We start from the raw sequence: 12417 nt of genomic DNA, 5'->3' as shown, positions 1-12417 counted from the left end.
CACCCAACCCCTAGCCGGCATAAATGCATTCATTACCCTCATGCCACATTTTGTACAAACCCGTGAAAGCCATTTGAGTTTTTTGCTACATGTGTAACGACACTAAATACTGGCAAAAAAATAAATAAAAAAATATCTGTTTATGTAAACATTTCTCTTTAACCCACAGTGCGGTTCAAGGCGCTGGCACATTTCAGTGTGGCAGCTGGCATGGCGTGCTATCTCCCAACCTCCGCTTGCTGAGTCATCTCCGTCTGACAACACAAGACAATCACAACGGCAGACTTTGATCGCACAGGACCAAAGCTCTAAAAGTCCTAGCCATGTTTAGAAAACATGCCCTATGTTGAGTCACTGACTTGGGAGACATTGTGTTAACGGAGATGACTAGTAGGTGAATGACTGAGGATACACCCCCACCTGGTGGAGACCCGTAAACTGCAACCTTCCAGCCTACTTTTCCCAAGGAGCGATATTGGTTTATCATGGCCTTGAGTTCTTCTGAAACCTTTACCTTCAAACATTCAAAACTTTAAATTTTTAACATCTTACTCTAGCAACTAGCAAAGTAATTTGCAGTGAAACTACTTGTCCATGAAGTAAGCTGCCATGTTGATAACACTGGTGTCTAATACAACCAGAGTTAGAGATGTTTTTTTTGCTACCTTTGCACAGGAATTGGTTGAAATTACCCTATGCACGGGAACTGTAGGAATCCATGTGTTCTGCTCAATGTGTGGTTAACAGGCAGACACATAGACCTTTGAAAGATTCTGTATACTGTCGCCGTAGTAGCAATAGAAGCTAAACTCCACATTATATTAAGACAGAAGTTTCTATTAAATGCCTGTATGTTATGAAAAGGTATAAAAGAAAACGGAACGTCACATTGAAGTACTCCATACAGTTTTTAATTTTACATTTACAACAAAAGACACATCAGAAAACACATCATTCAATGCAACAAGGACACACCAATGTCACTTTTAAAATCTTATATATTTTCTTTTAAAATATACCTATATCGATGTATGTTGATCTTGAAATTGACTACATCAGGGCTATGATTTATTTCACAAATTAAAGCAGACTTTCAGTTAAGGGATGCTTGACTTCCTCTGGATTTGTCTGCAGCAAACAGAAATATTGGGTGACTATTAGTGTACCTGTGAGAACAACACTTAAATAATACTCCTCATTCTCATACCACATATATATTTATTCATATAATCCTTTTTTTTTTTTTTTACATTTCCGCAACAAAGTTCAACCAGCACGTCCACTAACTCCTACCCAGTTTGAGGGGTGGAGAATGCAACGCAGTATCACACTGTACACTAACAATTCTTTACGGGCAGATTCGCCAGGTCTCAAGCCAAGGGGAACTTTGAAAACTACACTAACTACAGTACAGGCCTATACATTCATTCACAACATGACAGACATAGGGAAGATGAGGAATGATACTGACTGGTGGAATGTACGTTCGGCACCGACAGCATATGTACTTTTACCTTGAAGCCCGTTAATGCTCTATATGTCGGAGGCTGAGGAAGATCATGGACAGGAAAGGTGAAGTACATCTTGGGTAGCCTCTGCTCCAAAACAAACAGTATGAAACTCATTTCTGTTTTGTAATTCTCTGGTGGCTTCCAGCAGAACATCTGGTTTTACAGTGAAGCATGATGTCTGATGGCAAAGACATGCAAGGTTTGCCCCGCTGTCTCCAGCTCTCCACAGACCACTGCTAAGAGAGTTGTGAAAGTGAGAAGTCAGAGCTTCGCTAATTAACCTAGTGAGAATGTAGGGAATGCCTACCGAGGGACCATGACCAAGGCTCAGAGGCTTTTCAGGGGCAATCACACAGAGATGTTCATTGAAAACGTAAACATGATCTCACTACAGTAATTAACTGATTTGGAGCTTCTCAAGGCATGAGAAATGTCTTCTTGAATGCCTTGGCCATCTGACACTGAGAGGAGAGGCTGTCAGGAACAGACCTGGGCAAGTGCTACAGAGGAAGAGATGTTCTTCGAAAGAAAAGAAAAAATATCACAAAAATAAATAAAGGTTTCTGGTGCAGGTGGATAGAGACTGGGCACAATATCATGAAGAAACAGAGATAGACAGCGATAGAGAGAGAGAAATCAGAGTGTGTGAGGCAGTGACTGATATTTAGAAAATCGGGATGTAGTTATCGATCTTAGCGCGGTGCCTCTGAGCGATGCACTCGGCGATCCACACGATGTTCCTGCACTCCTGTTCCTTCAGTTTGACATAGGCGTAGAACACACTGAAGTGGAACTGGTTGAGGAAGGCCAGTTTATTTAGCTTCACCTAATCAAGAACACCAGAAAAAACATTAAAAATGACACACTATACAATCCTGGCAACAAGAATTTATATTGCATTTATATATGTTCTAAAAGCAGTTATGTAGGAAAGGTTACACAGAACTGAGCAGGCATTTATATACGCCTCTGTGTCGTAGCTCATCTCCCCCTACCAGGTTTGGAGAGTTTGACTTCCCAACAGTCTTAACTTAGACTGTCAGGCAGAAGCTAACTCTTCAAACATCAATTACTTTAAAGATCATTTGGCGAGACACTTATTGGTGACACCCCAGACCGAGTCACACTCAAGTGGAACCTTACCAGACCACAGAGAGCTTGGTAAGAATATGGAAGTCAGCAGTGCAAGGCTACACCATTAGTAGTTCTGAGCTTAAAAGGCAGCCACATAAAAGTAATTGGCTTTGCCTTCTCTCTGGGAAGTTGTGATTAAGATCCTCATACAGACGAACACACACAGCTAACATTAAAAGACGGTTGTAACCTGAGTGATGCATGGCTCCTCTGAAACCACTTCAAACGGGACATTACAGTAAATGCAGGGGTGTAATCCAAGTGGGCCAGCCCACTCACCCAGATATGTACGGACACTCACACTGCATGAATAATCTCCGCTCAAGTGCTGATTTACGATGTGGTAAGACATAAGGAGACCATTAACTAACTGTTATCTGGCCTCCTCGATTTCCAGAACGTACAGTCAGATTGTCATCAACTTTTGTTGGGGTGGGGAGATGAATCACAAGCGTAAGCGCTGACTGTGTTGTTAAGAGCGCTTAAATCACTCACCTCGTGTTCAAAGAAGCGGTCCTCCAGTGTTTTATCCCCTGGGTTGCTGCCTGCACCCTCGAACAGAAGCTTGTATTCCTGGAAAAACACAACCAATGAATGACTCAACAAATCTGAAATGTTCTGAAGAAATTCTAAGCATTTGTAAAGCATTAATCTTTTTCTAACCATTTTGTTTTTCTGGCAAAATGAACCAAATGTTCACAAGGTGTTCACAAGGTGCTTGGTGAGATAAGAAGCCAAATAAAGTGCAGGGGTGACTTACAGGGTAGTAGTCAGCCACGGCTTTGACCTGCTCATAGTCGTCGGCACGTGCCAGCTGAGCCAGGCCCTCTGGGTACAGTTTGCCACAGTGAGGGAAGAGCTTGGCTCGGTCCTCTTTTGACAGCTCAGTGCCAAAGGAGTTAATGGTGATGATGAAGGCTCGGCGGTCTGCCTCAAACTGGTGGGGGGAAGAGCACAAGATGAATGTTGACACTTAAAGTTTGTTCCTGCACACACACATACATGCTAAATTGCATCCATTCACCTCAAGGATTGGGCACATTGTGTCAGCTGTGGTTCCACCCAGGCTAGAACAGAACTTGTAGAACGCTTCTAAATAGGCCTGCAAAAGGGAGGGGAAATTTGTTGAAAGTTAATTACCAACCTATAATGGTTGAAATTAAATTACTGACCTACAATAATATTTGACAAGGTGAAATACGGCTGTGCTATACCAGCTGAAAGAGTTTTACCTTGTATAGCGTGTTTCGGATTATTTCAATGTTCATTTCATCCAAGTCCTGCTCCGATATACAGTCCTGGAAAAAGGCAGCTGGACAACAGACAGACAGAATTTTTATAGTCCACTTGCTATAACCATCACAATGACTAACTATAGACATTAAATAGGCCTTCTACCTTACATCTAGCACCCTCTGTGTCAATTTAACAAGCTCATTTTCAAAGCTTAATCATACTGTTTTCAAGTGATTTGGAAAGCATAAATCAGCATATTCCAAAATCACAATCAAAGAAAATGTTTCCATGTTTATATAAAAATAGCCACAGCCGTTTCTAACATCCTCATAGCTTTAATTGCATGCATCTCTGCTGTAGTTTTCTGCATAAAGACACTGGAACACCACCAAGACATATATATACTTCTTTACCCAGGGGCGTGTCTACCAGGATGGCATTGTAAAGCTCAGCTGGTGTCTGTGCGATGTTGACCGCCTCCATCTGCTCAAAGCTGCCCAGTGGGTGGCACTTGGGCACCAACTCAGAGATGGCACGCTGGTGCAGGGTGCCGGTGATGAGGAGAATGACATTGTCAATCATGTAGCTGTACCTGCAGAGGGAATACCATGAGTGATGTCATGGACTTGTGTTCCTGTTATAAGCATTTCCATGTAGTGATAACAAATAAAACGGAGACTTTGAAGTCCCACAGTAGTGTGAGCACAAATGGAGGTGCAACTTAATGTAGTAAGTTGTCTGTTTGCATGTTAATAGTAGCAACTGCTTCTATGGTAGTATTGTGTACGGTAGTATTGTGAGAAAAACATTTGCATGAAACCTCAGTCCCTGGCATATTCCGTTTAGCTTTCCGTGTAGCTTTCCACTAAAACACTACAGCACCTCCACAGTGTGTCTGCCCTAAATGTTCCTTACGTAATAAAGTCCATGAAGCTGGCCAGCGGCTCGTAGGACTGATTCCTCATGTGACGGAACTCAACCACCATCTTCTCCTTGAGTTTGTCATCGATCACAGAGACAGTGAGAGGGGAGGCCTCATTGGCCAAGAAGCTTCCATAGTCCGTGCTTTGCAGGTGGAGCTTTAAGTCTAGGATAAGCAAAAAAGAGAGATGGAAAGTATGACTTTGTCTGCAGCTGAAACATTAGTGACACAGTGGCAAATGCAACACAGTTTCCACTTCCTCAAAATAATTCCCAAATGAGTCAAGTGCAATCACCATTCAAAACCTGTAAAATATGTATTTCATAACAGGTTAATTCAATACAAGCACAGATGTTTCTGCTCGGCAATAGTATCTAAAACGTGAATTATATGTTGTTCAAACTCAGCTTTACACTCCCTACATAGCTACAAAAAAAAAAACCTCACGTTTCCCTGAAGAGAAACATTGCTAATACCGGTGGCTAATCAAATGCAATGAATTACTCAACAGTCGGACACAACATAACTATACAGATATACAGTCATTTCACTTGATTCACACTCGATTTGTTGACAGTTCCCGTTTATGATAATTCACGTCAACTGCAGTTATACTGGTGAGCATCGGTAAGCATACACAATGTTGCACTTGACAGCGAGCATTTACAAGACATCACTGCACCCTCCTGGTCGAAGTAATCACGCAGACACAATACTGAGCGAATAATAACTTCTCGTCGTGCTACACATAGATAGACAGCCAAAGCACATCATTTTTGGTAGTTGTTGATGTTAGTTATTTCAAAAGAACCTCAGACATAGCAATACAGCATTAGGCTAACGTTAGCTAGCTAAGGTCAACCTACCTCTAAGCTAGCTAAAATATGTGTGATAAGAAAATGAAGGCTAGACACAGATCATGGGACACTGAATCGTCCCGTCAATATCTGCCGTCTACCTAAACATCTGCAAAACTGCCTAACTGGTCTTGAATATACATTGTGAAAAGAACCTACAACTGCGCAAGGATAGCTAGCAAGTTTTAACAGTTACGTTATTGCTACATTGACAGAGATCGCTAGCAATACGTTAGCAAATGTGAGCTAGCTGGCTTACCTTCCAATGTTTCACACTGAACAAGATTTAGATAGTCCCCTTGACTAAGGATTCCAGCCTTGAAACCCCTAACCAGTCCTTCCAAATAGCCATTATCGACATTAAAATAGAGCTCGGAGAATGGCATTTTGAGAATGTCAAATATTCCTTATACTGGGGAATAATGAGAATCAATATTTACAGCTAACCACTTCCCAGTCTGAGCCACCGTGAAAAATACCCGGCTGTGAGTGGCTCACATAGCATGTGATCATGAGAACACATGACTGGCCAGCTGATCGGTTTGACGTCGTCTCTGCTGAGAAAGATCACGATGTGGTTTAACTTGTCAAGTCCCTATACCAAGTAACCTAGCCTATGCCAAAGATGCTGATAGACATATCTATATATGTCTATGCTTAACAGTACAAGTATGTAGGCCTATATCTCGAAATAGGTTCCGATTTCATATGCCATCACCCACCACAAGATAGGCTACAGACCAAAGTCCACGTTTAATGTTAACCCGTTGCCTGCGCTCTCTCTCATTTATTGAGGAATTGAGGCCTACTTTCACGATTTATTTGCTCATTCTTTAGGATACAACAAGCTCAGTTCAGCTGACTTTATGCTACGGAGTTTCTTGAACAGCCACCGTTAATAATGGTTTTAAAGATGCCCTCTTCATCATGCCTAATTTGTTCTTGGTAGCCATTTGTGGTTAATGCATGACACCTTCGAAGATTTCGTACCAGTGCTTGTAATACAAACGGTCCACATGTTTGTCATTTATAAATCCTGCTTCCAAAACACAATGGCTGTAATATTTGTGAGTGCTCCTACTAAGAGAGAGAGAGAAAAGTATGCTTAGCCATTAACATTTTGAATTTAAAAAAGCACGAAACTCTTCAAGACAATTCCTGGAAATGTGCGTTATTTAAGCAATAAGCCCCAAGAGGCCGTGTTTTGCGCTGATTTTAGAACAGCAAGGGGAGTTGTTAGGCACGACGCGAAGCGGGGCTTATTGCTTTTCTAAACCTGTTACTACACATATTTGATATGGTTTCATAAATAAAGACAATTCAATTTAAGAAACAATAGTTTAATGATAAACCGTCATTCTTCCGCCACTAAAAAATATAGTTCCTAAATAAATCGTTGCCACGCAACCCTTGAAGCAACGCAACAGCCAAATGGAACACTGGGTATGAAATGCGTTATATGAATGCCTTGCCATTCGCTGCGCAGTAATATGGAATGTAATCAGGTCAAATTGGTAGGTAATGCTGGATTTTACAACGGGTTTTAGCCAATCACAATCAAGGATTTGAACAATCAGGTTTAGAAATGTTAACTAAATGTGCAAACGTATTTACACTTGAACACCTACAAGAAATGTTGCTCAACAGAAAGAATAACTGAGCTGAATAAAAACATTAGCAAAAGGATACAACATCAGCAAATATGCACATCCCCAATATGCTTGAACTGATGAAAAAATGTAAAGTGTTATCACAAAAATAGACTGTTGACCATTAGTCCGTTCTCGCATTGCTCTTGGTTAATCAATGTTATTCGGTAGCCTGATCCTATAGTGCACTGCACGTGGGGGGTGGCAGACTGGTTAGGCTATCTCAGTCGAAATGAAAACAGGCATTTGAATATGTAAGGAGGGTAATTCAATTTGGCATGGATGTCCAAACCTACCGTGTGGACCTGCCTGCCACAGTGTAGGCTACAACAGCAATTTCACAAGAACGCTTGTAGAACCTGATAATGTATAATTTCCCGATAATGTAATAACTCCCGATAATGTAATTCAAATTCCTTCATAAGTCCCTAAAACATGTAATAAAACCTGATAATGTAATAATACCCCGATAATGTAATAAAGTGCATTTCCCAATAATTTTGCAGAACCTGATAATGTAATAATTACCTGATATTGTAATAACTTTGGTTGGTGCTGTAACATCAGGTCTCCAGTTTCAGAGGTCCAAACAGTGAAGCTGTCCAGAGACCTGCTGCTTCACTATTAGCAGATACAGTATATATTTTATATGATTACGAATGCACAATTTTTACAATGGTGAAAGGGATATTCAGTGGTAATCAACTAATAGGCCTAGAGAAAAAATAAGAACATTTTGCTATGTTATAGACCGGCAGCTAATGGGCACATAGAACATTGAGTTTCTAAGTCCTCATTGATCATCAATAGCTGACATTTCGCTATTTGATTTATATCAAATTCTCTTTTGATTTTGTGTGGCAATGTCCCCTAAAAATTACACTATATACTGCAAAACATCATGCAACATGCATTTCCTCTACTTTCCTCAGCTTCTTGCTGTACAGGTTTGGCTTGCGAGGCTAAAGGCCTATACCATTGGGATCAAAATATGAGCAAAACAATAGTGGGTGGTTGTCTACACAGCATCACTACTTGGTCTGAATAACTGCATGGTGTCCCAACATTTCAGCACTGACCAAAGTTTTTACAATATCAGGAATTTATTACATTATCAGGTTCTGCAAAATTGAGGCTAACCTGATAATGTAATAACTTCCAATTAATGTAACATTTTATTACATTATTGGTATGGCGATTGTTACATTATTGGGAAATGCACTTTATTACATTATTGGGATATTATTACATTATCAGGTTTTATTACATCTTTTAGGGACTTTTTTATTACATTATCAGGGTTATTACGTTATCAGGAAATTATTACATTATCAGGTTCTACAACGCTTTTTGCCTTCCCCGACATCCCTAGAGAAAATGTTACTGTTGCGGTGTTAAAACGCACACCTTTCAAGCATTTTGAGGTGAACAACACCACATGGTTTGCCTGCTATTACAGGTCGTTTTGAAGTCATATTTTTGCACAACCAATTAAGGGCGACCCTATTTTGACTAGGCCTACAAGAAATCTAAGAAATGGCACTACAATATGACTTAAATCCTATGCAATAAATCATCAGCAAAACGTCATCTAAACGAACTTCTTATCAAAGTGAATTATTTACTCTGTAAGATTGCTAGCATTTACTGATCATCACGTTCAGACAAATCCAGAGAAGGCTTAGGCCACGGATGTTTTGGATAGATGATGCCCGCCTTAAAGCTGCAATAAGTAGGTTTGTTCGAAAACTAGTAAGCGTACTACCTAAAAGGCACGCAAACACCATCAAAATCTTTTCTACCTTTTTGCCGGGTGTTCAAGCTAGAACATAGAACTACATAGTGCATATCCTGGATGGCTAGTGGGAAAGACACAAGTGTTCATCGGGGAAAGCAGCCAAAGCTGGGATACAATTCGCCTGCGCGACAGTCGCCATTCGCTTCACGCGAATCAGGCACAATTCGCTTCACGCGAATCAGGCACAATTCGAGTGGGCGAGAGTCGCCACTTTGCTTCACGCGATTTGGCACTCCGCGAGTGGACGAGACTCGCCACTTTGTGAATGAAGCGCGCTTCACTTGACGCGATCTGAATTGAGACGGGCCATATGAGACACATACGTTCACAAAGACACGCGATCTGAATTGCACAGAGACGGGCGCATATACAAAGACACGCGATCTGAATTGCACAGAGACGGGCGCATATGAGACATATACGTTGTTGAGACTCTTATTAAAGATTTTACTCATTCTCGTGGTTAAAAGTCAGTAACAAAACAGAGACAAATAGCTACACGGTCAAACAATGTCATGTCATGTCATTTATTTCAAAAACAAACAATCAGAGTGTAATAGCTCTGGTTCCAAGACACAAAAAAGCCAGGAACCAGGTCTGATGGCCCATCAAGACAAAAGGCCAAAAGGTAAACTACCTTGTGGGTGTTGAATTGGTATTTTTTTTTCAGCCACTTAACATTTTATAGTGTATTCATATCTATATCTACTTATTTAAAATTGTTGTCCCTATTCATTGTATTTATGTCATATCGTGCCTCTTACCTCATATTCATTGTACTTATATCATATCATGACTCTTACCTCATATTCATTGTACTTATATATCTTATGTCTCTTACCTCATTCATAACCTCTCTTGCTACCTTCACCTGTACCTGTATCATATCTGCATTAATGACCAACTATTGCTGCCAATGTTACTACTGCTCATACCCCATATATCTTGTACTGTCATATCATACTGTATACATCCCATCTATTTATTTTTATATTACCACTATGCAGAATACTCTACACCCTTCTGCTATGGTTCTTCTGGTTAGATTCCGTTGCATTGTATTTATATCATATCATGACTCTTACCTCATATTCATTGTACTTATATCTTATCATGTCTCTTACCTCATTCATAACTTCTATTGCTACCTGTAACTGTATCATATCTGTGCTAATGACCAACTACCCCATATACAGCCGCGGAAAAAATTAAGAGACCACTTCAAAATTATCAGTTTCTCTGGTTTTACTATTTATTGGTATGTGTTAAAGTAAAATGTACATTTTTGTTTTATTCTATAACCTACTGGCAACATTCCTACCAAATTTCAAATAAAAATATTGTCATTTAGATCATTTATTTGCAGAAAAATGACAATTGGTCAAAATAGCAAAAAAGATGCATAGGGCTTCAGATCTCGAATAATGCAAAGAAAACAAGCTCATATTCATTTTTAAACTACACAATACTAATGCTTTAACTTAGGAAGAGTTCAGAAATCAATATTTGGTGGAATAACCTTGATTTAAAATCACAACTTTCATGTGTCTTGGCATGCTCTCCACCAGTCTTTCACATTGCCGTTGGGTGACTTTATGCTACTCCTGGCGCAAGAATTCAAGCAGCTCGGCTTCTTTTCATGGCTTGTGACCATCCATCTTCCTCTTGATCACATTTCAGAGTTTTTTTTATGGGATTCAGGTCTCGAAATTGGGCTGGCCATGACAGGGTCCTGATCTGGTGGAACTCCATCCACACCTTTACTGGCCTGGCTGTGTGGCATGGAGCATTGCCCTGCTGGAAAAAACACTTCTCAGAGTTGGGGAACATTGTCAGAGCAAAAGGAAGCAAGTTTTTCTTCCGGGACAACGTTGTACTTTGCCTTTGCCTGTTGCCGGTCTCTTATTTTTTTCCGCGGCTGTATCTTGCACTGTCATATCATACTGAATAAAAATGCTAGTACAATACATTATCTGTAAGGTTGTGAGTGTGCAGTGGTAATGTAAGTTGATATTGATATATGTTTTTATTCAGTCACACACAGCAACAACAAACAAGTTCAACACAAATAATAATACATTCAAAGTGACTGAAAAGGCAAAAGCTGAAGCATAATGCTTGTATTCAAGCCGGTCCTGTTTGACCAATTTAAGCTACCCATCAACATATGCATTTTTTTTTTTTACAAGTAATACATGTAATGGAAATAAAAAAACAAACAAAAGAATTGCCTCCAAAAAGATAGTCACAAGAAGAGCAATGAAGCAAGATCCCAAATAAACAGCACAAAATCCTGCATACATTATGGATACTTGTAGCCCTCAAGAATGGCTTTAGCTACCATCCCTTTGAAAACAAAAAATGTCTTACACTTTCTTTAGATTATGTTAGCCTCATTCCATAATGAAATTCCAACAACAGATATACATCTCCTTTTAATTTCTTTTTTGGCATTTGGTACAGTAAATTTACAAACATCTCTGAGATTATATTTTGTCTCTTGAAATGAGAAAAACCTTTGTATGCTGACTGGGAGTTGGTTTGATTTAGCTCGATACATTATTTGCATTATTTTATAATATACCAGATCATTTAATTTCATAACAAATGATTTCATAAACAATGGTTCATAAACAATGGGTTAGTGGGTGCATAATAATCAACCTTATTTATTATCCTTATGGCTCGTTTTTGTAAAATAATGATTTCATTGACAGTTGTTTTATATGTCAATCCCCAGACTTCCACACAATATGATATGTAGGGAAGTATAAGTGAACAGTAAATAATATGTAAGGCCTTATAGTTTAACATGCTTCTTGCTATCATCTTAGAGATCTTTCCTTTGATATAATAAACATGTGGTTTCCATGTTCATTTATGGTCAATGACCACTCCTAGAAATGTTATCTCGGTCACTCGTTCTGCATCACTTATTTTTAAATGAATGTCCTTACCTATTTCCTTTTCGATTTCCAAAGACCATGAATTTGTTTTTTATTTTTCTATTGAGTGACAATCAAACCAGGTTTTGAGGATTTCTAAATCTCTTTCAATAGAACTCAAGAGTTGCTGTAAATTATTACCCGAACAGTAGGCTACATGTTTGTATCAGTTGGATTCGTAGAACGTAAAAAATTACATTGCTTGACCGTGTGGCTATTTGTCTCTGTTTTGTTATTGATGTTGTTACCGACCACGAGAATGAGTAAGATCTTTAATAAAAGTCTCAACAACGTTTATAGGTTACGTGTAGCTATTTGTTTGGTCTTTGAATGAGTTGTCGTCTTTATAGTTCGCGTCCTAAGTG

General features: G+C 39.5%; 1 protein-coding gene across 1 annotated transcript; it reads right to left on the bottom strand.

The window, feature by feature from the left end:
- Window positions 1-929: 929 nt before the first annotated feature.
- atp6v0d1 (ATPase H+ transporting V0 subunit d1) lies at window positions 930-6131 on the bottom strand. Its single transcript, XM_080843230.1, has 8 exons — window positions 5920-6131; window positions 4797-4968; window positions 4295-4473; window positions 3878-3957; window positions 3670-3747; window positions 3406-3582; window positions 3141-3218; window positions 930-2337 (listed from the first exon to the last, which is right to left on the bottom strand). Exons 1-8 carry the CDS (start codon window positions 6044-6046, stop codon window positions 2176-2178), a joined length of 1053 nt encoding a protein of 350 aa, XP_080699356.1. The 5' UTR covers window positions 6047-6131; the 3' UTR covers window positions 930-2175.
- Window positions 6132-12417: the final 6286 nt, after the last annotated feature.

The sequence above is a fragment of the Sprattus sprattus genome (assembly GCF_963457725.1).
Source record: "Sprattus sprattus genome assembly, chromosome: 8".
NCBI lineage: Eukaryota > Metazoa > Chordata > Actinopteri > Clupeiformes > Clupeidae > Sprattus > Sprattus sprattus.
The sequence above is the reverse complement of the archived record's forward strand: the minus strand, read 5'-3'. Positions and strand labels throughout refer to the sequence as shown.